Below are 27,226 nucleotides of genomic sequence, written 5' to 3' on the forward strand. Positions count from 1 at the left end.
TTCTTCTCCAATGTATGTAGATCGGGCAGATATGAATAATCAGTTACTATGCACCAAAGGAGTTACGGTACCAGTGATGTTCAATATTTATATATTTCTGTGTGTGATCTCAGTTGGCGCTGACAATATTCTCTTGATAAAGAACCAATCAACACACAAAGACTGTCCGAGATTATTTGTCTTTTTTAAATTGGAAATCACACACACACACACACACACACACACACACACACACACACACACACACAAACATACAAATATATATATTTTAACATCCACTTCTTCAATACTTGCATGGGTCAGACAGAGATTATTCATGCAGATATTCTATGACCAAGAGTTCTTTTTGCCACCAACCCTCACCAGTTTCCAAAGGAGATAATGTATTTCCACAGAATATTGGAAATGGTATTGATAGTGACTTCAAAGTTTTGGCTAGCTGTCCTCATCAGGTATGTGTATGTTACATATACACATATCATCATTATCATCATTTAACATACACTTTTCCAAGCTTGCATGGGTTAGATGTAATTTGCTGAGGCAGATTTTCTATGGCTGCAAGCCTTTCCTATTGCCAGCCCTCACCTGTGTCCAAGCAAGGTAATATTTCCCCAGACATGTTTTTTTTTTCATGCAAGACTGGAAACAAACAACAACACTTGTATTATGGCAGTTCCTGTTTACAACCATCATATGATGTCCAGACAAAGGTACACACATACACACACACATGTTCAAACAGACACATACAGATAAATATATATTAAAAACAAATTCAAATATCTCTAACAAAAACCAGTCAAATGTTTAATGAGTTCCTCGTATATAAAAACCAACAATTTTCGGAACTAATAAACAGCTAGACATTTCAGGATTGACTTGTCATCAAAACAATAAACCAGAAATCTTTTGTTTGTGTCTCATTCTTCAATAAATAGTTGACATTTCGTTATATACACTGCAATCAATAAACAGTTAGTTGGCTTTCTTTGCCAACCAAACTACTTAAAAAAATAAACACCACCACCACCAATTCATTTATGCGTTGTTTAAACATTCAATCACAAATATACACACACACACTCTTACATACTGAAAAGTAAATGACAGTCAGTCAAACATCTTAAATGGTCACTCACAAACATTTTTCTATCGCCCCCCCCCCCTCTCCCCAAACCCAAACAAACAAACTTATAATGTTCTGAAATTTTTGAAAAATTCCAACACCAATGAAAACACTAAAAGAGCATAACAAGTAATAATTGGTTTGAATTTTAGCACAAGGCCAGCAAATTTGTGGGGTGGGGTAAGTTGATTACATTGACACCCCCCTCCTTCCCCTATATACATATACACCAACCACTCTGAGAGTGTAGTGGCTACTTTTTATGTGTCGCTGGCACAGGAGCCGGTCAGGGGATACTGGCATCGGTCACGATCAGTTGGTGCTTTATATATATATATATATATATATATACATACATCATTTACTTTTTATCTTTTATGCTTCTTTAATTTCAGTCATTCGACTGCCACCATACTGGGGGGAGTGGGGCGAAACATCACCTTGAAGGGTTTTATTTGAATGAATCAACCTCACTACTTAAAGTTTTATAAAGCCTGGTACTTATTCCATCGGTTTCTTTCGCTGAACCACAAAGTTGTAGGACATAAACAAACCAACACCAGTTGACAAGCAGTGGTGGTGGGAAAAACACAAACACACATATTGACATAAACCCATATGCAATGGGCTTCTTTCAGTTTCCATCCACTCGCAAGGCTTATTCAGCCTGGAGTGCCAACGGAAGAGGCTTGCCCTGAGTGCCTGCCGTGGGTGTGAATCTGGAACCATGCAAACTTCTTACCACACAGCCACACCTAAATACACACACACACATCTATATATATATATATATGTGTGTGTATATATGTCCAATCCAAGCCAGCATGGTAAATGGATTACAGCAATGAGAGAAAGACAGAGAGGGGGTGGAGAAGAGAAAGATAGAATTAGAAAGATTTTAAAAGTTATATATCATATCATATCATATCATCTGGTGAAAGCAGCTTTTCTTAAAAAGTTGACCAAAAAAATCTCTTTTACACGTTAAATATAACGAGAAATTCAAGATAATTACTGTTTACTTCAAACAGTTCTTCAAATCTAGAAACATTCTCCACACTGTAATCATCTTAGAGTATTATACTAATTAAACACTTCTCAGCAATTACTGTGAGTTAGGTGGAAATCTTTTTGTCGTTTCTTCTTCAAGTGGCTTCTCCAGAGAAATTACCGAGTTAATTAAGAAAGAGATAAACTGTATTAACTTGAGTCTATTTATCTAACAGCTTTCGAAGCTTATGACGACAGATTTAACAAGAATTAAACAAGCTTTTTGGATTAATAAGAGAAAAAAAAAAAAAAATGCCAAATATTTTATCAGGCGTAAAAGTAATGTCTTACCCAATTTTATTGTGTATGGGGGGGGGGGGTTACAGCCATATTGGGAATATTGACAGATTAATAATGGCTTCAAATTTTGGAACAAGGTCAATAATTTTAGGGGGGAGGGCCAAATCAATTACCTTGACCCCAGTATTTGACTGGTATTTTATCAACCCCAAATAGATAAAAGGCAAATTTGACCGTGGAGGAATTTGAACTCAGAATGTTAAGACCCAGAAGAAATGCTGCTAAGCACTTTGTCTGACAGACTAATGATTCTGCAAGCTCACCAATTATGTTATTTTATGTTGATTTGGTCATGGAACAATTAAATGTATTCAAAACCTCAAAGCATGCTTTTAAGGGCTGGTACGAAGCTTCAGTTTTATGATTTTAAACAGAGAGGGGTAACACACACAAACTCTCTCTCTTCCCTGATAGGAATCCTACATATTGCAGATGATATTGTATCAAGGTGAACTGGGATGATCTGCCTGGAAACCCAAGCGAAAGCGCCCCCAAACGATATGAACAGAAGATCTCATGAACTAGTAGTCCAATATATTGTCCACAAAGAAATTTTGCTTCCACAATATTTATTTAACCAGATACAATAAACTGCAGCTATTGACAAGCAAAAACAAGCAAAATTTAACTTGTGTCAAACAAACTATGTGGTCAACACAAAATACATGAATTAGTCAATCTCAGAACAAATTACTCTAAAAGTAACAAATAATATTAGACTAGTCATATAACGATATAAAATGTGCCAATCTCTAACTGTAGATGGAATCTGTGATAGAGGTAGACCCAGGAAGACATGGGATGAGATGGTGAAGAATGATCTTCAAACTTTGAGCTTCTCAGAGGCAATGATTGGTGACTGAGACACTTGGTGATGTGCTGTGCTTGAGAGGACCCATCAAGCCAAGTGCAAATGCGTCATTGGACTGCGGCTATGCTGGGGAACTGATTTGAAGGGCTTACTGAAGTTTGGTATTTATTCTATCAGCTTCTTTTACCAAACTACTAAGTTACAGGGAAGTAAACAAATCAACAACGGTTGTCAAGTGGTAAAAGAGACACACAGACATATGTACATAAAGGGCTTCCACACAGTTTCCATCAACCAAATTCACTCAGAGGGCATTGGCCAGCCTGACATTATAATAGAAGCCCAAAGATGAACATGCAAATTTAAGGAATTTCACGATAAACTTACTTATTCCATGAGGTGGGTGATAGCGTTTGGGATGATCTGACAATGGTGGATTCGGAGGCTGGAACGGGCTGGATGCTGAAGCTGGTCGAAGCAGTTGGCCAGACTGCGGCCGTTGAGCTTGATAACGCTGCGCATACTGTACAGGAGCGACTTGGTGATGACGGATCTGTTGCCGAGATTCTCGTTCTTGGATTTGCTGGAAGTTGCGTTTCAGCGTAGATTCACCAGGTATTTGTAATATTGAGCTGAAAGAAGATAGAAAAGTGAAATCAAATTATAATTCAATACCTCTGACAATGAAGGCAAATTGTAATTAAATGAATAAGCACAGATATGGCTGTGTGGATACAGAGTACGCTTCATAACGACAAGGTTTCAGGTTCTTTCCCACTATCTGACTCCTTGTAAGTGAAATTGGTAAATGGAAATTGTATGAAAGCTTGTTATGGGTAAGGAGAGATTGAACCTGAATCCACATAGTTGCAAAGTGAACTTCTTAACCACCAACCTCATCATCAAGCCTAGTTCACATGTAGGCTCTATTGTTTCTGTGCAGTGCTGCATAGGGGTTCAATATCAGTCTGCTTAAACTGTTGTTATACTTCCAGAAGCACCAACATTATAATATGGTCCTTACATATATCAATAAATGGCCTGGTCCACCAAGGAGAAATATATCTTAAGTCAATAAAAATTATTTTTAAAAAATCAAACTCAGAACAAGCAAAGTAAATAAACCATATAAAGGAATTCAGGTCTCTGGTGTTTAAATAGGACATTCTTGAAATTATTTACAATTTCTTGATTGTACAGTTTGCTGCATTCTATAAAAGCATTGAATGCCAAGGTTCTTTTTAAAAACCACTTCAGCAATTAGTAAGGAGTGACTAAGGAGTGGAAATTAATCCATAGATAGCAACTAATCATCATCATCATCGTTTAACGTCCACCTTCCATGCTAGCATGGGTTGGACGATTTGACTGAGGACTGGTGAAACCGGATGGCAACACCAGGCTCCAATCTAATTTGGCAGAGTTTCTACAGCTGGATGCCCTTCCTAACGCCAACCACTCAGAGAGTGTAGTGGGTGCTTTTACGTGTCACCCGCACGAAAACGGCCACGCTCGAAATGGTGTCTTTTATGTGCCACCCGCACAAGAGCCACTAACAAAGGTAAATTATATCTTGTAGATAAATATGAAGTTAAAGACATCGTACAAACCTCGATTCTCCAGGTAAAGCATTATCATCTTCTTCTTCATTGTCACTGCCTTCATATTCATATTCTGTCTCATGATCATCAACTGAAGTGACAAGGACAATAAATAATACATAAGAAAAATATTCAGAAAAAATGTTATCAAAATACAATGGACACACACACATACACACACACACAAACATCTTTAAATAGGTCTGCTCCAATATAGATGACTGGAAATACTCAATAATTTAGAATCTTAGTTTCATATATTTAAATATTTTCTCTAACTGTATTTTAAAAATATCTTTCTATTATTATTATGCTAACACAATCAAACATTGTATTTTTTTATATTTTGTATATTAAATGACTTCTGTGAAACAGGATTACCACTATAACGGGACGATTCTTGACTATGTCACAGCCAATATAAACCTACACATACACAGAGAAACACTTTACAGTTTGTTAGAATCTGTTCACATTATCAATTGATAAGTCTAATGTACAGGTCTGTGAACAAACTGACACATCAGGTGAATGCTCTCTCAATGAAATGGCTCTACTGTTAGACAGCAGCTTAAATCACAACGCCAATGTCAACAAACTGAACTATGACAGGGTGATCTTGGATAGAAAAGCTATCTATAAAATACTTCCAGGTGGAGATGGTTTCTGGGATAATATGGTGAAGACTTGCTTTCAGTCATTAGACTGCAGCCATGCTGGAGCACCATGTTGAAGAATTTTAGTAAAACGAATCAATCCCAGTAATTATTTCTAAGCCTAGCACTTATTCTATCAATCACTTTTGCTAAACCACTAAGTTACAGGGATATAAACACACTGATTGTCAATTGGTGGTAGAGAACAAACACAGGCACAACCACACAGGCACAATCACACACACACACACACACACACACACACACACACACACATTTGTATAAAAGGAGCACTCTGTTGATTATGACGAGGGTCCCAGCTGATCCAATCAACGGAACAGCCTGTTCGTGAAATTAACGTACAAGTGGCTGAGCACTCCACAGACACGTGTACCCTTAATGTAGTTCTCAGGGAGATTCAGTGTGACACATAGAATGAGACAAGGCTGGCCCTTTGAAATACAGGTACTACTCATTTTTGTCAGCTGAGTGGACTGGAGCAATGTGAAACAAAGTGTCTTGCTCAAGGACAAAATGCGTCGCTGGGAACTGAACTCACGACCTTACGATCGTGAGCTGAATGGCCTAACCACTATATACAACAGGCTTCTTTCAGTTTCCGTCTACCAAATCCACTCAAGGGCTTTGGTTGGCTCAAGGCTATAATAGAAAACACTTGCCAAAGGGACTGAACCTGAAACCATGTGGTTGGGAAGCAAGCTTCTTACTACACAGCCACACCAGCACCTATATCAAGTAATTTATTTTTCTCTATGGAACACAAGGTAGGGAGCTGATTTATTTTGAACTTCTCAAACGTTCTAAATTCTTATGACATAAATATATAACCATGTAATCCAATCAGAGTGTAACTTTACCTCTTTTGTTTTTCCTGTGCCGGTCGATCTGGTCTTTGAGCTGAATACGCACTTGCCTTTCGGTGGGTTGATCTCTGATAAACGGGTGTTTCAGTAACTGTTCTGTATTAGGTCTCTGAGTATAGTCTTTCACCAAACAAGCCTCTACAAAACTTTGAAACTTTGAGGACCTTAAAGAAACAAAAGACAATGAATTTCTTTCTCTTTCTGCTTTTTAAGATGTTAAAATATTTTCTTTACTTTCTTTTTTTTTTTTAAGATTAAAGCAAACACACATATTGTAGAAACACTGCCAGATCAGATTGGAGCCTGGTGCGGCCTCCTGGCTTGCTAGTCCCCAGTCAAACCGTCCAACCCATGCCATCATGGAAAACGAACATTAAATGATGATGATGAATGTGAGAAAACAAAGAACAGCCAATGAAGATATTACTTTCCCAAAGAGTTTACTTAAAACGAGCTATTTAATTTTAAAAGAGATTATTTTGAAGAGATTAATTTATCACCCCCTTCCCCCACCACCTTCACTACTTTGTCTTCCGTTTTCGAAAGGAATCTCATTTACAAATGTAAATGAGTTCTGTTATTGTTTTACCGGAGGTCAGATCTGGTCAAGCAATCATGATCAAGACACAAATTAACTGTAACCATTTCATAAATAAGTTGTTTTTTTTGGGGGGGGGGGGGGGCAAACAATATACCTAGGAGTGCATTAGTCAATGTGCCTTCCCTTTTAAGACAAAAGAATATGATTTAGTTATTATTTCTAGCAGTTCAAGTAACTGCACAAAGCATTTGTTGGCTTCAAAGGAATCACGTAGTTCTCTGATGCGTGCAAATATTACATGTGCCATAATCTCATTTCGTTTTCCGAACCAATACTAGTGCAAAAAAGAAATGAAATTATGAGGAGAATTTTCAGATGTGTTGACACTTGGGTGACTAGTGACCATCTTCAGTCAAGAATATGTCAGGAATAACTTTTATAATTGTGTACAAACACGTTATCTTCTTGAAACTGCTCTCCTTTCTTTGTATCTTTCAATTGTAGTTGTTATATTCATCATTCTATTTGATTCTATAAGCAATATATACTACAACCACGTCTACAAAACCTTCATCCTGACCAATGAACTATCCACAGACACCAAGAAACTAATATGAGATTAATGAAATCATCAAAACTAAATTTTCATCATATAGAATGCAACCAAAAAAAAAACAATTACAAAGGAAAAATAAATTATACCATTTGCGAGATTTGAGTCGAGGAGGTGGAGATCTTGGGATTAGAAACAAAGCTCTCATCGGATGCATATCACAGAGGGCTGAAATAAAGATAAATTCCATGTAAACTTTTTTTTTCTTTGACAAAGGATCAAAATCAAATTCAACACTATTTACCAAACTCTACTTAAGGTAATTTTCTCACCCACATATTTATCAGTATCCAAGGTAACTAAATATCCATTTTATTTAACTGTCAAATTCCCAACAATGTTTGTTGTTTCTTTATTAATATGCAACGCGTGGAGGCGCAATGGCCCAGTGGTTAGGGCAGCGGACTCGCGGTCATAGGATCGCGGTTGCGATTCCCAGACCGGGCATTGCGAGTGTTTATTGATTGAAAACACCTAAAAGCTCCACGAGGCTCCGGCAGGGGATGGTGGTGAACCCTGCTGTACTCTTTCACCAAAACTTTCTATCACTCTTACTTCCTGTTTCTGTTGTGCCTGTAATTCAAAGGGTCAGCCTTGTCACACACTGTGTCACGCTGAATATCCCCCGAGAACTACGTTAAGGGTACACGTGTCTGTGGAGTGCTCAGCCACTTGCACGTTAATTTCAGGAGCAGGCTGTACTGTTGATCGGATCAACTGGAACCCTCGACATCGTAAGCGACTGAGTGCCAACAAACAACAAATATGCAACGCAAAGTAGAGTTCATCTATTTACATGTTTAAAATGCTTAAAATATTGGAGAAACAGATACAAAATAATAATGATAATCAAAAATCATAAAGATTTTTAGCTAAAGATAACTAAGTAAGGATATACATAGTTTGCCAGAAATTATGTTCTCTGTATTGTTATTAGAGACAAAAATTTATAAAACATCTGCAATACTTACGAGGTTTACCTTCTGCCATTTCAATGGCGGTGATACCCAGCGACCAAAGGTCACTCTGTAGAATAAATGAAATAAAAACATATTCGATTAACACCTTTTCTACTTTAATGAATAAATGGCGAACAGAGATATCAAGGTTTAACCCATTACCATTTAAACAAACCATACCCAGCCCAAATATTCTGTTTTATGCAGAAACCAGTCAAATCCAACCTCTCAAACCTACCCTACAATGTCATTCTAAAAATAAGCAATCACAGCACAGAAATCTGAAAGCTATGAAATGGATGCATGATTAATTCAAAGCAATGAGAATAAATATGTATTACATTTGACTGAGTAATCTGAATGCTAAAGGGTTGAGAAGGATAGAAACTTACCCTATTATCATATGTAGCATCAGGGTTTTCATCACAGGCAATAACTTCTGGTGCCATCCTGGAATAGTTAACAAAGATAATATTCAGTGTTGCATATTGAGTATTCAGTAGCAAAAAGCAAATTCCTGGACAGAGAACTCCCAACATTGCTGAAAGATCTTAAATTCATAGGTTCTTGAGAGTAATAGGTAAAGCTCTAATAGTATTTGAAGTAAATTCTATAATATCGTGCAAGATAATATAGGCACAGGCATGGTTGCGTGATTAAGAAACTTGCTTGGCAACCACATGGTTTCAGGTTCAATCCCACTGCGCAGCACCTGAAGCAAGTGTTGTCTACAATAGCCCTGGGCTAACCAATACTTGTGAGTGAGTTTTGTAGATGGAAACTGTGTAGAAGCCTACTCAGTGTGTGTTGTGTCTGCTTGTCACCCTTGCCCTCACACTTGACAACCTGTATTGGTCTCTTTACACCCACACAATTTAGCAGTTCAGTGAAAGAGACCGACAAGGACTAAACTTAAAAGAATAACCTTAGTACTAGGGTTGATTTGTTTGGCTACAATCCTTCAAGACAGTGCCCCAGTATGGCCACAGTCCACAAACAGAAACAAGTAACAGATAAAAGACAATATAAAGCCATAATGGCTATGTTCAGTTGGCATATTTGGTATGTTTGTCCGATGTGATAACAATTCTGCCAGCTCACCATTTTTGGTGACTTATAAATAATAAAGTATATAAATTCTGTGATGTAAGTTAACACAATGGTTCCCAAAGTGAGCGGTATTACTAAGTTATGGGGACGTAAACACACCAGCATATTTAGTCAAGTGACGGTGGGGGGGAAAACACAGACACACAAACATATACATATATATATACACAACGGGTTTCTTTCAGTTTCCATCCACCAAATCCACTCACATGGCTTAGGTCGGCCCAAGATGTCATGCAGTGGGACTGAACTTGGAACCATGTGGTTGGTAAGCAAGCTTCTTACCACACAGCCACTCTTGCGCTATATCATAATAGCTTAATTCCCATTCTACTTGAAGTTTGCAAGTAAAAGAGAAAAAGATAAATAATTTAATTCATGATTTAACATTATACCCTGTATAGGAAAAACAAAGAGTAAATGGTTATTATATACACAGAATAACCAGGAGACATATATGGAAAACAATACAATAATATTCTTTACAAGATAAGAGAACTTTTAATCGCCTTAATTTCAAGGCTTACTGATAGAGAAGGCAATAGATCTGATCCATAAAGCAAACTCCTTCAGAGAGTTTATTAAATATAGCCAAAAGTAGGATTTAATCAGTGTTGATAATTGGATTAGAATGGTGTTAATCTCAACATGAATGGTTCCCCATGGAAATATGGCCTGGTCACAGTGATGAAAATTTGTGTGGAATTGGAGAGCTTTCAAAGAAGGAATAGAGTTGTTTTGCTTTCTAAGACAAAAAAATAAATTATATATGATGCAGTAAAGCAAATCCATGAATGAATGAATGAGAATGAATGAATGAATGAATGAATGAATGCATGCATGGACAGATGCCTACATGCATATATGCACGATGCAGTGTTAACAATATTAATGTAATACAACAGGTAAAATAGAAGAACTACAATCAGTGGTTAAAAGCATTTGAAAACCGAAGTTAAGATGAGAAGAGAAAATGATTAATACAGGTGGTAGTGGGCACAGGTATCAGGCCTTATTGTCACAGGAAGTAATGATCGAATCAGAAAGTTGTGCAAGTTGGGCTAGGAATAATAATATTATTATTATTATTATGGTGATGATGGCGGCGGCGGCGGCGGTGGTGGAGCTGGTGATGGTGATGATGATGATGATATCGATTTCAAATTTTGACACAAGGCCAGTAATTTTGGGGAAGGGAATTGAATCAGTTACACCGACCCCAGTGTTTAACTGGTACTTATGTTCATCGATCCCAAAAGGATGAAAGACAAAGTTAACCCCAGCAGAATTTGAACTTAGAATGTAAAGACAAGTGAAATGCTGCTAACCATTTGCCTAACATGCTAACAATTCTTTTCTACTCTAGGCACAAGGCCCGTAATTTGGGGGGGGGGGCTAGTCGATTAGGTTGACCCCAGTACGTAACTGGTACTTAATTTATCGACCCCGAAAGGATGAAAGGCAAAGTCGACTTCAGCAGAATTTGAACTCAGAACGTAAAGACAGACAAAATACCACTAAGCATTTCGTCCGGCATGCTAACGTTTCTGCCAGCTCACCGCCTTACAACGATGACAATATTGGTGGCAATGATTTTGATGATGGTATAGTGTCAGTGATGCTAGCAATGAAAGGTAAGGTGGTAGGGATGTTGGTGGAAGTAATCGTGATGGTGGTACTTCGAATATTATTCTCAAACCAATTAATGAAAGACAATAGATTGCAACCTACCAGTAAGGCGTTCCAATAAATGTGTTTCGTCTGCCAATAGTCTTGTCTAATTGAGCACTTACACCAAAATCCACTGCAAAGAAAGAAATGAATGTTAGTTTCACAAAACGTGGGTCATTAGCAGCACTACTTTAATAGTGTGATAAGTAAAATGCTGGTTTCTAATTTTGGCACAAGGCCAGCAATTTCAAGGAAGGGAGATTAAATCGATGGCATCAACTCCAATGCTCAGCTGGTACTTACTAAATCGACCCTGAATGGATAAAAAGCAAAGTCAGCCCCAGTGGAGACTGATATTAAAATATTAACAGTCTGATATTAAAATACTAATAGTCTGATATTAAAATACTAATAGTCTGATATTAAAATACTAATAGTCTGATATTAAAATACTAATAGTCTGATATTAAAATACTAATAGCCTGATATTAAGATACTAATAGCCTGATATTAAGATACTAATAGTCTGATATTAAGATACTAATAGTCTGATATTAAGATACTAATAGTCTGATATTAAGATACTAATAGTCTGATATTAAGATACTAATAGTCTGATATTAAGATACTAATAGTCTGATATTAAAATACTGATAGTCTGATATTAAAATACTAATAGTCTGATATTAAAATACTAATAGTCTGATATTGAAATACTAATAGTCTGATATTAAAATACTAATAGCCTGATATTAAGATACTAATAGCCTGATATTAAGATACTAATAGTCTGATATTAAGATACTAATAGTCTGATATTAAGATACTAATAGTCTGATATTAAAATATTGATAGTCTGATATTAAAATACTGATAGTCTGATATTAAAATATTGATAGTCTGATATTAAAATATTAGTATAATATTAAAATACTAATAGTCTGATATTGAAATACTAATAGTAATTGGTCTTAAGCTAGTGTTTTTTTTTCTTTCTAATTTTATTATTTTTATTTCAGTTGTTGCATTTATTTTTGTTAAAGCTATTTTGTTGTTGATGTGGTTTAACTGTTTAATCCTTTAGCGTTCAGATTAAATTGTATTGAGTGGTTGGCGTTAGGAAGGGCATCCAGCTGTAGAAACTCTGCCAAATCAGACTGGAGCCTGGTGTTGCCATCCGGTTTCACCAGTCCTCAGTCAAATCGTCCAACCCATGCCAGCATGGAAAGCGGACGTTAAACGATGATGATGATGATGATGAATTCTTATTTTTATTCACATTGTTTTGAATTAATCAGACATTATCTTGTATCTCAGAGATTTTGATAGTGTGGTTGTAAATTTTTAGAATGACATTGTAAGGTAAGTGTGAGAGACCCAATCTGGCAGTTTGAACATAAAACAAGTAGAATGTTCTGGCTGGATTTGGCCTGTTTGAATGTGAAAGGGTTAACCAGACTTGATCATGCAGATCTCTATAACAAAATGATGTTTTAATCATGGCCATCACGTTTCCCCAACACCAGATTCATCCTCCTGTTTTTGTTTTTTAAGACAACAGGATATTGTGAGCAAGATTTGGCTGCTATTTCTAGCAAATCAAATGACCACACAGTTTGCCTCATGCAAGTTAAATAAGTATTCTCCCTGCTAAATAAGTATTCTCAACCATTCTTTTTTTTTTTTTATGCGCCCTTCTAAAGCCTAGCCAGGCTCATGGGCCCGGTTTCCCGGTTTCTATGGCGTATGTGTTCCCCCCCACCCCAGCTGGACGGGGTGCCAGTCCATCACAGCGTTACTCAAGAAACAGGAAGAAAGAGTGAAAGAAAGTTGGGGCGAAAGAATACAACAGGGGTCGCCACCACCCCCTGCCGGAGCCTCATAGAGCTTTAGGTGTTTTCGCTCAATAAACACTCACAACGCTCGGTCTGGGAATCGAAACTGCGATCCTCCGACTGCAAGTCAGCTGCCCTAACCACTGGGCCATTGCGCCTCCACATTCTCAACCATAAACTAGAAATAAATCCTTTTATTCAGCTATGCAGAGCAAGACAAGTATTGTTACCAAGTATTCAGAATGGCAATGATTTGTGGCTGGAATTGAACCATTTATTACACATAACAAATTCCTACCATCTATGGAGTTAGTAACGCAGGCACTGGCAGCTTAACTTACCCCAAACTAATTTAATGTCAACATTATTACAGCTTCAGTATCCATTTCCCTCATATTGACAAAATTTAGCAAGAGAGAAAAGAGAGAGATGCTTTTCCATAAATTCAATCCATTAATCTCAGCTCAGCAGTATCTACAAACCACAAACACCTCCGCCACAAACACCTCTGCCACAAACACCTTTCAGTGTCTCCATTTTAACTTCTTCAAGCTTCCATCTATTATACACAACCAATTTCTAACATCAAAATTCTCAGCACCTCACAATGCATCACTTAAAAAGATAAATGTATTCAGAGTTTAGGTAAGGCACTGGAACAACATGTCATAGAATATTATATCCATCTTATATCTTCCATGTTCTATTTGACTTCAATAATTGAAGCTCGCTCTCTCTCTCCTTTATCAAAGTCATAGTGATAAAGTAGATCAAACAATATCCATGATGTAATACATTCACTGTTCAAAAGAAGCCGTTTCTATCGACAATGGGACAAAATAAAAATTCTGCAAAGTGCATTCCAATTCCAAATTCTAAACTATTGTCATCTTTATCTTTTCTTTGACGTGTTTCAGGTGTTAGACTCTGACCATGCTGGAGCTACCCCACCCCCCCTACCGAAGAGTTCAGTTGTATGAAATCAACCACAGTACTTAAGTTTTAAGCTTGTTACTTATTCTATCAATCTCTTTTGGTGAACTACTAAGTTACAGAGACATAAACAAACCAACATCAGTTGTCAAGCAGTGGGGAGGACAAGCATAAACACACATGTGTATGTGTGCATGCGTGTGTGTGTGTGTGTGTGTGTGTGTGTGTGTGTGTGTGTGTGTGTGTGTGTGTGTGTGTGTGTGTGTGTGTATAATTTAAAAGAGTTCCAACTCTGTCTGTTTTTTATGTTTTATTTATATTCTTATAAAATTAATGTGGGATATAGAATATGGAATATATAATATAAATAGTAAAATGAAATGAAGTATTGAATGTCTTATTGAATATATGAAATATTGAGTATTAAATATAAAGTATTAAATATATAAGAACTAGTATAGACATCATTGCTGTTTGTAAATGAGAATCATTCACCTCGACAAATTCCATCCAATCCATAAAAGCACGGAAATGTGGATGTTAAAACAATGATGATGATGATTACACTATAGTCATTAGATCCCAACAATGTAGAAAGGCCGTAACTGTTTATCAAAAAGTTCTTTCTCTAAAAAAAGCTGAAACTTCGTGAAATTATAAAACATCTCAGGTGTTAATAGAAGGTACACAAGTGGTATACATTAACTCAATTCTACAATGAAATATTATTAAAAGAAAAGAAGGAGAGAAAAAAAAGGACATTTAGACAATTCCTTACCCAATTTCACTTCAGCATTATCTGTTAACAAGACATTTTGTCCTTTAATATCGCGGTGGATGACTTTATTGGTGTGAAGATGTGATAAACCCTAAGTATAAGATAGAGGGAATATCAATTAGATATGCGAGAAACATACGGTGTCATAATGAAAAAGAAATGAGAATATCATTAACGAATACAAATCAAAGATAATAATTTATGAGAGTGTTTTGCAAGAATCTTACTGGATAACCAAGCATATATCTATATCCATCTACATCCATATATATATTTACTCTTTTATTCTTTTACACATTTCAGCCCTAAGGCTGTGGCCATGCTGGGGTCCCTTGTTTTTATGTCTAGTTATAATCCTTTCTATTATATATTTCTTTATTGCCCAGAGGGGGTTAAACACAGAGGGGACAAACAAAGGGATTAAGTCGATTACATTGACCCAAGTGCGTAACTGGTACTTATTTAATCAACCCCGAAAGGATGAAAGGCAAAGTCGACCTCAGCGGAATTTGAACTCAGAACGTAACAGCAGACAAAATACCGCTCAGCATTTCACCTGGCGTGCTAACGATTCTGCCAGTTCGTCGCCTTAAGGAATGAAGTCATTATTCAGATGAAGAAAACAGTAGAGCAGACCAAACTAATTGAAATGACTCGGTTATTTTTTCTCTTTAAATCATAAGAAATACAAATCTCAATAGCAATGGAGCTCAAACAAAATTTTAGTCAGTATACTAAACCATCATTTGTAATACTAAAATCCAATGAATAATCTAGAATCTTGCAATTGTTTTGTTTGTTTGATTTTTTGTTGGGTTTTTTTTTTTAATTCTTTTAGTTCATTCAAAAGACAAATGAAATGAGTAAAACCAAAATGAATATTTGATGAAAAAAAACCTGCTATTTCAAGAACTGTTTCCTGCCTTCTTTACAAGAAAAGAATTCTTTGCAACAAGAAAGCATTGTTAATTCAAAAAAAGTTAGCTTCTTTTTTCTTTTTTTTTCTAGGATTTAAAGCTTTTAAGTACAATGCACATATGATGACGCAGGCATGGCTGTAGGGTAAAAAGTTTGCTTCCCAACTACATGGTTTGAAGTTCAGTCTCACAGTGTGGCACTTTGGACAAGTGTTTTCTATTATGCCAGGCAGACCAAAGCCTTGTGAGTGGATCTGGTAGGGGGGAAACTGAAAGAAGCACCTCACAGACGTATATGTGTGTTTTTGTGTTACCTTGTCCATGACATTGCTTGATAGTTGTAAATGAGTGTCACTGTTATACAAGCAGTGTCATTCAAATCCAATATACTGTGAGGACATGTCTAGCCATGGGGAAAATATTACTTTGCTTGGAAAAAGGTGAGGGTTAGCTACAGGGAGGGTATCCAGCCATAGACAATCTTCCTCAGTAAACTCTGTCTAACCCATGCAAGCATGGAAAAGTGGACATTAGAATAATGATGGTGATGATGATGAGTTCAAAACAGCTACAGTGAAGACTTACCCTTAAAATTTCTCTACATATATATGCTATCCATTCTTCTTTTAAAGTGTTGCCTTTGGTAGCTGGAATACAAGAAAACAAAGGTAAATAATCTAGAGATCAAGAACAGGTGAAGTTTTATTCAGGTAGGTACTGGATGCGTTAAATCTGGCAAGAATATGAACACAATCAATATATTACAACTCTCTCTTTTTCTTTTTCTTTATTTATTTTATTATCCCCACCACGACCACCACCACTTTGTAACAGCTTCTGGCAATCAGCAGCGGTTGTTGCTGTTGTCGAGGGACATTGCTGTTGATAGATTCTATTCAGCACCAGAAGCTGTGTGTGACAAATTACAAATAGGAAATATTTCAATACCTTCAAAAATAAAAGCAACTTGTCTCATGAAATAATTAATGACAGATTTCTTCTTGTCCGAAACTATTTCCATGCATTATGAAATTATGTATGTATATATATATATGCACACACACACACACACACACATACATACACACAAACACACATACATGTGCATACATGCATGCACACATATATACATGCATACACATACATATACGCGCACACACATGCAGACATATGCACATACATACACACACACACAAATGTACACATACGCATGTACATACACATACATATACATACACACACATATATAAACACACATAAATGTGCATACACGCATGCACACACATATACATGCATACATGCACATACATACATATACACGCACACAAATATATACATATGTATGTACATACACACACAAATAAGTATGTACACATACATATACATATATATATACACATGCATACACACATGCATGCACAAATGCATATGTATGCATATTTGTGTGTGTGAATATATATTTGTGTGTGTGTGTAGCGAGAGAGAGAGAGAGAGAGAGAGAGAAAGGAGGAGGAGAGAGAGAGAGAGAGAAAGGAGGAGGAGAGAGAGAGATAGAGAAAGAGAGAGACACAATTTGAAAGAAAAAAAAACAGGCATCTATATATAGACTCCTTATTGGCAAGCTGTAAGGCATTCATTTAACAGTAAACCTAATGCTACCTGATACAATCTATTGATTATAGCAAATCCAATGAAAAACTGTAATTTTATTAACTAATCAATGAGTTGAATTATTTAGCTTCAACATTCGTTAAGTTTTTACTTTGAGTAGTTAGAAAAAAATTTCCGCTTGTCAGTCTGTGATAAATGGATGACGCTGTATTAAATAATTATGCGAGTTCTTTAACAACGCCGACTGCATACCAACTAGCTGTACACATTTATGGAGTTAAATTTCGAGAAACGATAAAGAAAAATTCTATGGTGAGGATGTAAGCATGAATGGTCATTATAATCTATAGGAATTTCAAAAACAGAATCATGTAGGACGTCTTTGGTATCAATACTTTGGTTCCTTCCTTCTTAACTAACCACTCCTGATTATCACTCAAAAACTGCTATAGTTCTCACCCAGTAGCACTTAGCACTAAACACGTGCAAAAATGTGTAGAACAGCTTTGATCATTATGGTCTTTCAAATATTGAACACATGGCCAAAAGCCATTATAAAACCTCAAAGCTCTGTCAGACTAATAAAAGAACTGAAATTATCTCATTTCAGAAGCTGTGAAAATATTCCATCACCTTCTATGTCAGAGATAATATACATTGAGTGTGGTGTGTCTCGTATCTTCAAAACGAAATTTAGATTGACAAGCAAACTTGTGGCTGTACATCATAATAGCTTTGTCAATATCACAAACAACACTTGAGTTATTGAGCTAACAGAGCTTCTGCATGGTTGTTCCACCTGCTAGAAATACTAGCCAACTCTTCACATCACACCCTATTGCTTTAAAAAGGAAAAAGGACATTAAACAATGCAGTCTCATACATTCAAATTGATGGGTTGGTCATGACTGGAATACTTTGCCAGCATGGAAAGCGGACGTAAGAAGAAGAACAAGAACAAGACGACGATGGCGACGACAACGACGACAATGACGACGAGAATGATAGAGGTCAAGAAAATTGTAATGTACTCACCTTTAACTAAATCTGTGACAGAACCAGCACCGCAGAATTCCATCACCAACTGCAATTTAAGAAAAAAAAATGATTAATTTTGAATCTAAAATCAATTATACACACATTACTATTAAAATCACTTGCTTTCATGTATTTTTATGTTGCTTTTAATTAATTACCTAATCAATGAAGATTTATGAATATATTATTTATTATTCCTAGTCAATGCCAGAGTTGCTGGGTAGAGTGGCAGAGTAACTGCCTTGCAGCATTTAGCCTCGTCTCTCTATATTCAGAGTTCATATCCTATCAGAATTGATATTGCCTTTTATCTGTCTAGGGCCAATAAGACAATTACAAGTCATTTAGTGGTGTTATCTTCAAATGGAATCTATACCAGTAGTTCTCAAGCAGGGTCTGTATAAGATTTTGTTAAAATTCATGTGAAATAAATTGGTTATACTTCGTCAATACACAAGATATTTTTACTCTTTTACTTGTTTCAGTCATTTCACTGCGGCCATGCTGGAGTACCACCTTTAGTCGAACGAATCAAGCCCAGGACTTATTCTTTATAAGCTTAGTACTTATTCTATCAGTCTCTTTTGCTGAACTGCTAAGTTATGGGGGCATAAACACACCAACATCGGTTGTCAAGCGATGGTTGGGGGAAAACACAGTTACACAAGTACATACATATATATACACATATATACGACGGGCTTCGTTTAGTTTCCGTCTACCAAATCCACTCACAAGGCTTTGGTCAGCCTGAAGCTATAGTAGAAGATACTTTCCCAAAGTGCCATGCAGTGGGACTGAACCCGGAACCATGTGGTTGGGAAGCAAGCTTCTTACCACACAGCCACACCTGCGCCTAATTTTAACAAATTTTTTTATACAATTTCTAATAATATTTAATTATAAAAATATATCAGGATTTCTAGGAACATCAAATGGCTAAGAGGGTCCATCTGAGTATAATAGGAATCAAAGGAGTCCATAGGTGGAAGATTGAAGACCACTGATCTGTACTTCTCACAAAAAAAGGGTCTGTGACCTAGAAGAAAATATCATTTCTAAATTCTTGCGACATAGTAGAAAAATAATGAGGACTTTTCTGATGAAAATAGAAATTATTATAATGATTCTCCATGTCAGCACAAGGCTGCAAATATGTAAGAGGAGATGGACAATGCTGACCAGACTGATGACACCAGAATACAGTTGTTGTTTGATTGCATCTGACCCCATTCAGCCCCATCAGGATGAACTGTAAAGTCAAATGGAAATACAGACAAAATAATTTGCATTTGAACTGCTAGGAAAATATCTTGTATTTTACTGATTTCAGTCATTGGTCTGTGGCCATGCTGGGGCACTGACTTGAAGGGTTTACTCAAATAAATCAACTCTAGTGATTATTTTTTTCTTTTTAAGTCTGGTAATTATTCTACTGATCTCTTTTGTCAAACTGCTAAGTTATGGGGATGTAAACAAACCAACACTAGTTATGAAGAACACAGACACACGTTTACAACAAGGCTTCCACACAGTTTCCATGTATCAAATTCACTCACAAGGTATTGGTCAGTCTGGAGCTATAATAGAAGACATTTGCCCATGGTGTCATGCAGTGGGACTGAACTCAAAACCATATGGTTGCAAAGTAAGTTCCTTAACCATAGTCATACATGTGCTTATAGCCATATCTGAACTTACATATTGAAATAAAATACACTTTTTTTTTTTTTGCAGCATCATTGACCATTGCAGGGCATGGAGGAAAAAAAGGAGACACCACAATTTCACCAAATACATTGTATCTGATAGATTTCCAGACAAAATTTCCATTAGTCAAATAATTTCTATGGCTTAGGTCAGTCGGAGGTTATAGCAGAAAACCTTACCCAAAGTGCTGCCTGCATAATAGGACCCAATCCTGGATCATATGATTGTAAAGTAAATGACTCAATCACAAGGGCATACCAACACCCATTAAGAATACTTAGTCTATTTACATAAAGCATTCCTGTAATTTCAACAAATGAGTGCTGTGTCGTCTCGTTATAAATTTCTTATGAACAGTTCAAATTTAGAAAAATGATTATAGTCATTCATACAACCCACAGTAATTGGTGCGAATAACTGCAACATCAGAACATAATTTATTATTAAATTCACCAATAATCAGAACATAGCTAACTGAATCACCCTACATACAGAATCAGGTTTTAACGAGTACCAAAGTCTGGGTTTAATGGCCAAAGCTAACTGAAAGAATTAAGAATTCACGACTGAGGAATGCTTTCCATTGCTTTCTCCAAACCCATTGAAAGATTTCAACAGAAATACTTCATTATTAAACAGTGCTCTAGCTATTTAATATAATTTACCTTAACAGTAGTAGTAAGCTGTTCACACCTATGGTTCCTATTAATGGCGTGATGGGCTGAACCAGAGTTATGCATCTTAGCTATGAACAATGCACACTGGTTTTACATTCTGTTTAGTAATTTAACACCCTACATACTCAACCAGCTGTACAATGTTGTTGTTGGCACTCCGTCGCTTACGACGTCGAGGGTTCCAGTTGATCCGATCAACAGAACAGCCTGCTCGTGAAATTAACGTGCAAGACACGTGTACCCTTAACGTAGTTCTCGGGGAGATTCAGCGTGACACAGTGTGACAAGTCTGACCCTTTGAATTACAGGCACAACAGAAACAGGAAGTAAGAGTGAGAGAAAGTTGTGGTGAAAGAGTAGAGCAGGGTTCGCCACCATCCCCTGCCGGATAAACACTCACAATGCCCAGTCTGGGAATCAAAACTGCGATCCTATGACCACGAGTCCGCTGCCCTAACCACTGGGCCATTGCACCTCCACACTCAACCAGCTGTACAATATACACACATATATATACACAGAGTTGATGCTTTCTTTTTCTTTTAATCAATTAAGAACTATAGTAACTCTGGAACCAAATGTGCATTATGAAACAGTTTATAGTTGAAGACAAAAACAAGGAGTTTTTTGAATAAGAAATAAAGTTAAAATTAAAAAAAAAAAAATTTTAAACAAACAAATTAAAAATATATATATATATATAAATGAAAAGATAATTAAATAATTAAATAAATTAATAAAGCGACTGCATAATGTCAGTCGAATATTTCCCTCAGTGAATTTACACCAGAGAGAAAAGTTGACAGAATACAAAACCAGGATTGAATTAATTGTGAAAATTAGTTAAATAAATAGTTACTGTGAATGAGAGAAAAAGAAACAAAACACAGAAGGAAATTCTAGAACAATGATTTGATATTTTTTATTGATTAGGTTATGAATTGAGAAAAAGTGGTGCAATGCCCATAGCCTTTTTCCTATCTTTTCTTTCTCTCTCTCTCTCTCTCTCTCTCTAGGTACACATAGACTTGTAGGTGATATGAATAATAGAATGTTTAAATTAAACTGTTGTAAGTTAGCAGTTAACCCTTTAGTATTTAAACCGGCCATATCCGGCCAAAATATTTCATCTGTTTTATGTTCAAACTGACCAGATCCAGGCTCTCACACCTACCCTACAATGTTATTCTACATTAAGTAATTACACCATCAAGATCTTGAAGATATGAGATAATGCATGATTAATTCAAATCAATGTGAATCAAAAAGCATATTATGTTTGATAGAATAATCTGAACTCTAAAGGGTTAAAGGAGAAATGTTAATGGGGAGAGAAGTAAAAGGAGGAGGGGGGACAGAGAAAGGAGGAAATGCTAATTAGAAGAAAGGAAGTAAGGATCCATGGGATGTAGCTGTGAAGAAGAGGGATTAGACAGATAAAAGATTAGTGGAGGATCTGCAGGTCAAGCAAAACATTTAAGTTGGTGGGGGGTGAAGAAAAAAAGTAGATATATTGTGTTAGACTTATGTGGGTGTAGTGTAAAGTTGGCATGTTTTGAAGAGCAGAGGTCATGGCAGTCAAAGAAGTAACTAACAAGGAGGAATGCTGGCCTCTGAGTCAGATTTTGGAGTGTCAGTGAGTGACGATTGGGGATTTGTACTTGGCCACTGTCTAGTGTTACAGCCATTTCCTTGTAACTGTGACCAACACACACACACACCTTTCAAACAGCTCAGTCTGCCAAGCTGTAAATAGATAGCATAACTCACCACTGTAAGTAGCCACTGATATCTTTTACAGCCAGCAATGGGCTCCTACCAACACAATCAACAAATTCACAAAACTAACTAGAAAATAATTTTATATCAGATTTGTTTTCTCTCTCTCTCTCTCTATATATATATATATATATATATATATATATATATATATATATTATTATATATATATATATATATATATATATATATATATATATATTATATATATATATATATATATATATATATATATTATATATATATATATATATATATATATATATATATATATATATATATATATATATATATATATATATATATATATATATATATATATATATATATATATATATATATCAAGGCAGTTATTCAACTGCTGGATGTCCACCCTATCACTGACTACCGCCTGTCTCCAAGCAAAGTAATAATTCCCCCATGTTCATGTTCAGTCATCTTTCCATGGAAGATTGGAAACAAGGGACACTAGTTGTATGACGGTGCTACTTGTTTACAACCTGTGCACAGTGTCAAGACACAGAGATATAAAAGATTGCACACACGTACACACACACACACACACATATATATATATATATATATACACATACACACACACACACACATATATATATATATATATGGTGTTAGGAAGGGTATTGGCATTAGGAACGGCATCCAGCCATGGAAACCATGCCAAATCAGGCTGGAACCTGGTGCGGTTCTGCAGTTTACCAGTTCCACTCAAACCATCTAACCCATGCCAGCATGCAAAGTGGACACTAAATGATGATGATGACGATGGTGATGATATAGGTGTGTGTGTATTACTAAATCCACCTGCAGGACCTTGATCAACCTGGAGCCATAGAATAAGACACTTTGCCAAGGTGCCACACAGTCATACTAAGGCTGAAACTATGTAGTTGGGAAACAAACGTTTTAATCATACAACTATACCTCCGCGCGCGTGTGTGTGTGTGCGTGTGTTACTGAGTAATCCCACTTTGGTGAAAGCATGTCAGTATAACCTAGTTTAGAAGGCATTAAAGCAGTGAAGCCCAGAAATTAATAGATTTATTGTGTGGAAAAGTTGATAAGTCTTCAAATGAAGTTTATTTTTGTTACTGCCAGACATTTTAGATTACCAACTTAATGCTCACATTGAAATCAGCGCCTTTTAAACAGCCACTCAAATTCCTAAGTCAAGGAAAAGCCTTTATAGAGAAGCCTCCTTTATGCTAACATTAACAGAACATTACTACTTTAAATACAATAGCTACATCTCTAAAAGTGGATATGGCTAATCAATGCAGTTAATCCAAAATCTGGTTTAGTTTAATAGCCTCCAGAGCTGAATCGGCAGCAATAAGCATTTTCAGGAAACAGCAAATTAGCAAATAACTGCATGCGTGCACATGCACACAGATGAATAGGCACACACACAAACGCATCGCAAAGCGCACACTCCTACACACTTCAAAACTGAGTCAACTTTACACAACAGCAAATTCAAGGATCAAATAGCAGAAGAATCCTAACCAAACAAACCTCTTGATACCACTTCCTTCTCGCTTATTATTGTTTGATAATTCCAGCTTTCTCTTCCAATAACTGAAGTGAGTAATTAATGGTACTTCCTAATTTTCAATGCCAATCTAATATTAAATCTCTCCCAGCTGCTTCTTGCAGAGAGTTTGCAAAGTAATGAGTCTCTAAGCCCTTGTATGAACCCTCCCTGTTATTACAAATAAACTTTAGCATTTATACTGGCAATAATTCAAACTTCACCTTATCATTAACTAAACTGACCTAACTTTCCAGGTCAGCAGAAGAACTAATTTCACAATGAGTGCTGTCTTATTTCATTACCATAATTAATAGAATTTTAACTGTGTGAAATTGGTGGTCACCGTTTGCCAAAAGCAGATATAGGCTAAATAGCAAACAGAAACTAATTTAAATAGAATTTTTTATCAAAACAGTATATCTGATATGATAAATGTAAAATGACATGCATTTGCATTGAAATAATTATATCCACCACAGCTGGATATAATTGAAAGAATAACAACAGAGAAAAATGAAAGAAAAAGCAGAGGTAAATTCTATAGGACCACACCAGAACAATAGTCATGGCATTTATGGCATGTGTTGTTGTTGATATAAGTGGAGGCACAATGGCCCAGTGGTTAGGGCAGCGGACTCACGGTCATAGGATCGCAGTTTTGATTCCCAGACTGGGCGTTGTGAGTGTTTATTGAGCGAAAACACCTAAAGCTCCACGAGGCTCCGGCAGGGATCGGTGGCGAACCCTGCTGTACTCTTTCACCACAACTTTCTCTCACTCTGTTGTGCCTGTAATTCAAAGGGTCAGCCTTGTCACACTGTGTCACGCTGAATATCCCCCGAGAACTATGTTAAAGGTACACGTGTCTGTGGAGTGCTCAGCCACTTGCACGTTAATTTCACGAGCAGACTGTTCCATTGATCGGATCAATTGGAACCCTCGACGTCGTAAGCGACGGAGTGCCAACATGTTTTTGATGTTGTTGTTGTTTAGCTCCAGATCAACCTGGATCAAGCAGGTTTCTGATTGAAGGCCTTCCAGCCTTGGCCATCCTGTCTTTTGCCTATATGCAAGAAAATCATCATTATCATCATGTGACATCTGTTTTCCATGCTAGAATAGTAGATACGATGGTTTAACAGGAACTGGCACGTCAGGAGACTGCACAAAGCTCTGCAGACTGTTTTGATATGGTTTCTATGACCAGGTGTACTTCCTAATGCCAACCACTTTACAGAATGTATTGAGTGCTTTTTAAAGCAGCACCGGTAGCAGTGAGGACAAGACCCTGGGGTGAGTAATATTGAGGGGGGAAAAAAAGGGGTGTCTCGCATTCAAAGAGAGACATGGCTACCTCAGATGGGGACAGAGAGAGAGAGAGAGAGAGAGAGAGAGGAGAAAGATGGTGAAAATGTGACAGAGAATGGAAAAGTTACAGGGTGGTGTATATAGTGAAGTGGACCAGGGACTAAATTATTCAACATGACCTTTTCTAAGACAGCAGAGTATGATTTGAAGTACGGCTGGCTTCTATTTCAAGCAGACCTAGCAACCTATACATATGCTGTTACATCTGTATGGTGGTTGAAATGATAAATATGTTATATCAGCAGGAAAAATGAATTAATTAAAAAAAAAAAAAAGGAAAAAGAAATTCAGTTTAACATTTGACAACCTTGATAGTTGTAATCAATTGACATAGAATTGATAACTGGAGATTTTAATGAAAAAAAAAAAAATTATGAGAAGTAACTTAATTGAAAAATGAACAAGTAGTGAGCGTGTTTTGACAAGAATTGCTCAAACAGGAAACAGCATTGAACTTTTGGATTAGACAGCTAGCAACACTTCTTAACTTTTAAGAGTGGGCCAAAGTTCTCGAAACAGTACATACATTCAAATACTTAAGACTAATAAGAAACAAAATAGATATCTAATTGGTATTACTTCCACATAGAGATTAAGTTTCTTAATTCACTAACTTTAATAGCTAGTCTAAGAAAATCACAAATCATGTTGATGGAGAATAATTGTATTCAATGGGATGGAATTAATGTGTTTAGATAGAGATCAAACCAATGAACATTTTAGTATAAAAACTTCAATTATCTTCTAACTCTAAGTATCAGTCACTGAAAACCATTGGCCAGTTTTTAATAGCATAAATGAAAGCAACTTTAGTCATTAAACCCAAAATAAAAACGAAAGCATTCTTAGTTAAGCATTTTGGAAATAATTAAATATACCTACATTAGAGTATTTGATTTTTAATTATGCTGTATTTCTGAGATATTTTGAGTTAATCTTATATATTAACATAAAAAACTATACATTTTACAGCAAATATTCTGCAACAAGCTATTTCTGGGAACACAGCCACTCAGTTTAACACTTGTCTGTCTGTCTGTGTGCACACACATCTTGGGAGACAGTTGGTGGGTAATAGGGTCATATAAGAGTCAACCTCTAAAAATCTTTGGTAAAGTCCTTTAATTCTCTCAGAAATACAAAGATGTTATGTGTGAATCTGTGGACAACTAATTAATCATATTATCATCATCCTTTAACGTCCGTTTTCCATGCTGGCATGGGTTGGATGAAGGGACGTGGCTTAATAGTTAGGGTGTTCAGCTCGCGATTATAAGGTTGCAAGTTTGACTCCCAGTGGCACAGTGAGCCCTTGAACAAGACACTTTGATTCACATTGTTCCAGCCCACTCAGCTAGCAAAAATAAGTTGTACCTGTAATTCAAAGGGCCAGCCTTGTCACACTGTGTCTTGCTGAATCTCCCTGTAAAGTATGTCAAGGACATTCATGTCTGTGGAGTACTCAGTCACTTGCACATTAATTTCATGAGCAGGTTGTTTGTTGACCAGATCAACTGGAACCCTCATTGTCGTAATGGATGGTGTGCCAATTATATATATATACATATATATATACACACACACATATATATATATATATATATATATATATATATATATATATGTATATCTAAGAATGGCATCACAACTGCCTGGGTTACAGAAGATGCATGGTTTCAATGCGTTTTCTGTCCAAAGCCTTT

General features: G+C 36.3%; 1 protein-coding gene across 39 annotated transcripts in view; it reads right to left on the reverse strand.

Moving 5' to 3' along the window:
* Nucleotides 1–27,226, reverse strand: part of LOC106871661 (serine/threonine-protein kinase mig-15-like) — a 764,441-nt gene that overhangs the window by 587,120 nt on the left and 150,095 nt on the right. For all 39 annotated transcript variants that reach the window (XM_089357111.1, XM_089357081.1, XM_089357079.1 and 36 more), the window contains exons 6-15: nucleotides 18,435–18,483; nucleotides 16,374–16,435; nucleotides 14,872–14,962; nucleotides 11,386–11,458; nucleotides 8,937–8,994; nucleotides 8,557–8,611; nucleotides 7,675–7,753; nucleotides 6,426–6,595; nucleotides 4,901–4,982; nucleotides 3,678–3,922 (exon numbers count right to left, since the gene is read on the reverse strand). In XM_089357111.1, the coding sequence (XP_089213237.1) occupies nucleotides 3,678–3,922; nucleotides 4,901–4,982; nucleotides 6,426–6,595; nucleotides 7,675–7,753; nucleotides 8,557–8,611; nucleotides 8,937–8,994; nucleotides 11,386–11,458; nucleotides 14,872–14,962; nucleotides 16,374–16,435; nucleotides 18,435–18,483 (964 nt within the window). The remainder of the gene's footprint in view (nucleotides 1–3,677; nucleotides 3,923–4,900; nucleotides 4,983–6,425; nucleotides 6,596–7,674; nucleotides 7,754–8,556; nucleotides 8,612–8,936; nucleotides 8,995–11,385; nucleotides 11,459–14,871; nucleotides 14,963–16,373; nucleotides 16,436–18,434; nucleotides 18,484–27,226) is intronic.

Source organism: Octopus bimaculoides, chromosome 9 (genome assembly GCF_046866305.1).
Source record: "Octopus bimaculoides isolate indiv1 chromosome 9, ASM4686630v1, whole genome shotgun sequence".
Classification (NCBI taxonomy): domain Eukaryota; kingdom Metazoa; phylum Mollusca; class Cephalopoda; order Octopoda; family Octopodidae; genus Octopus; species Octopus bimaculoides.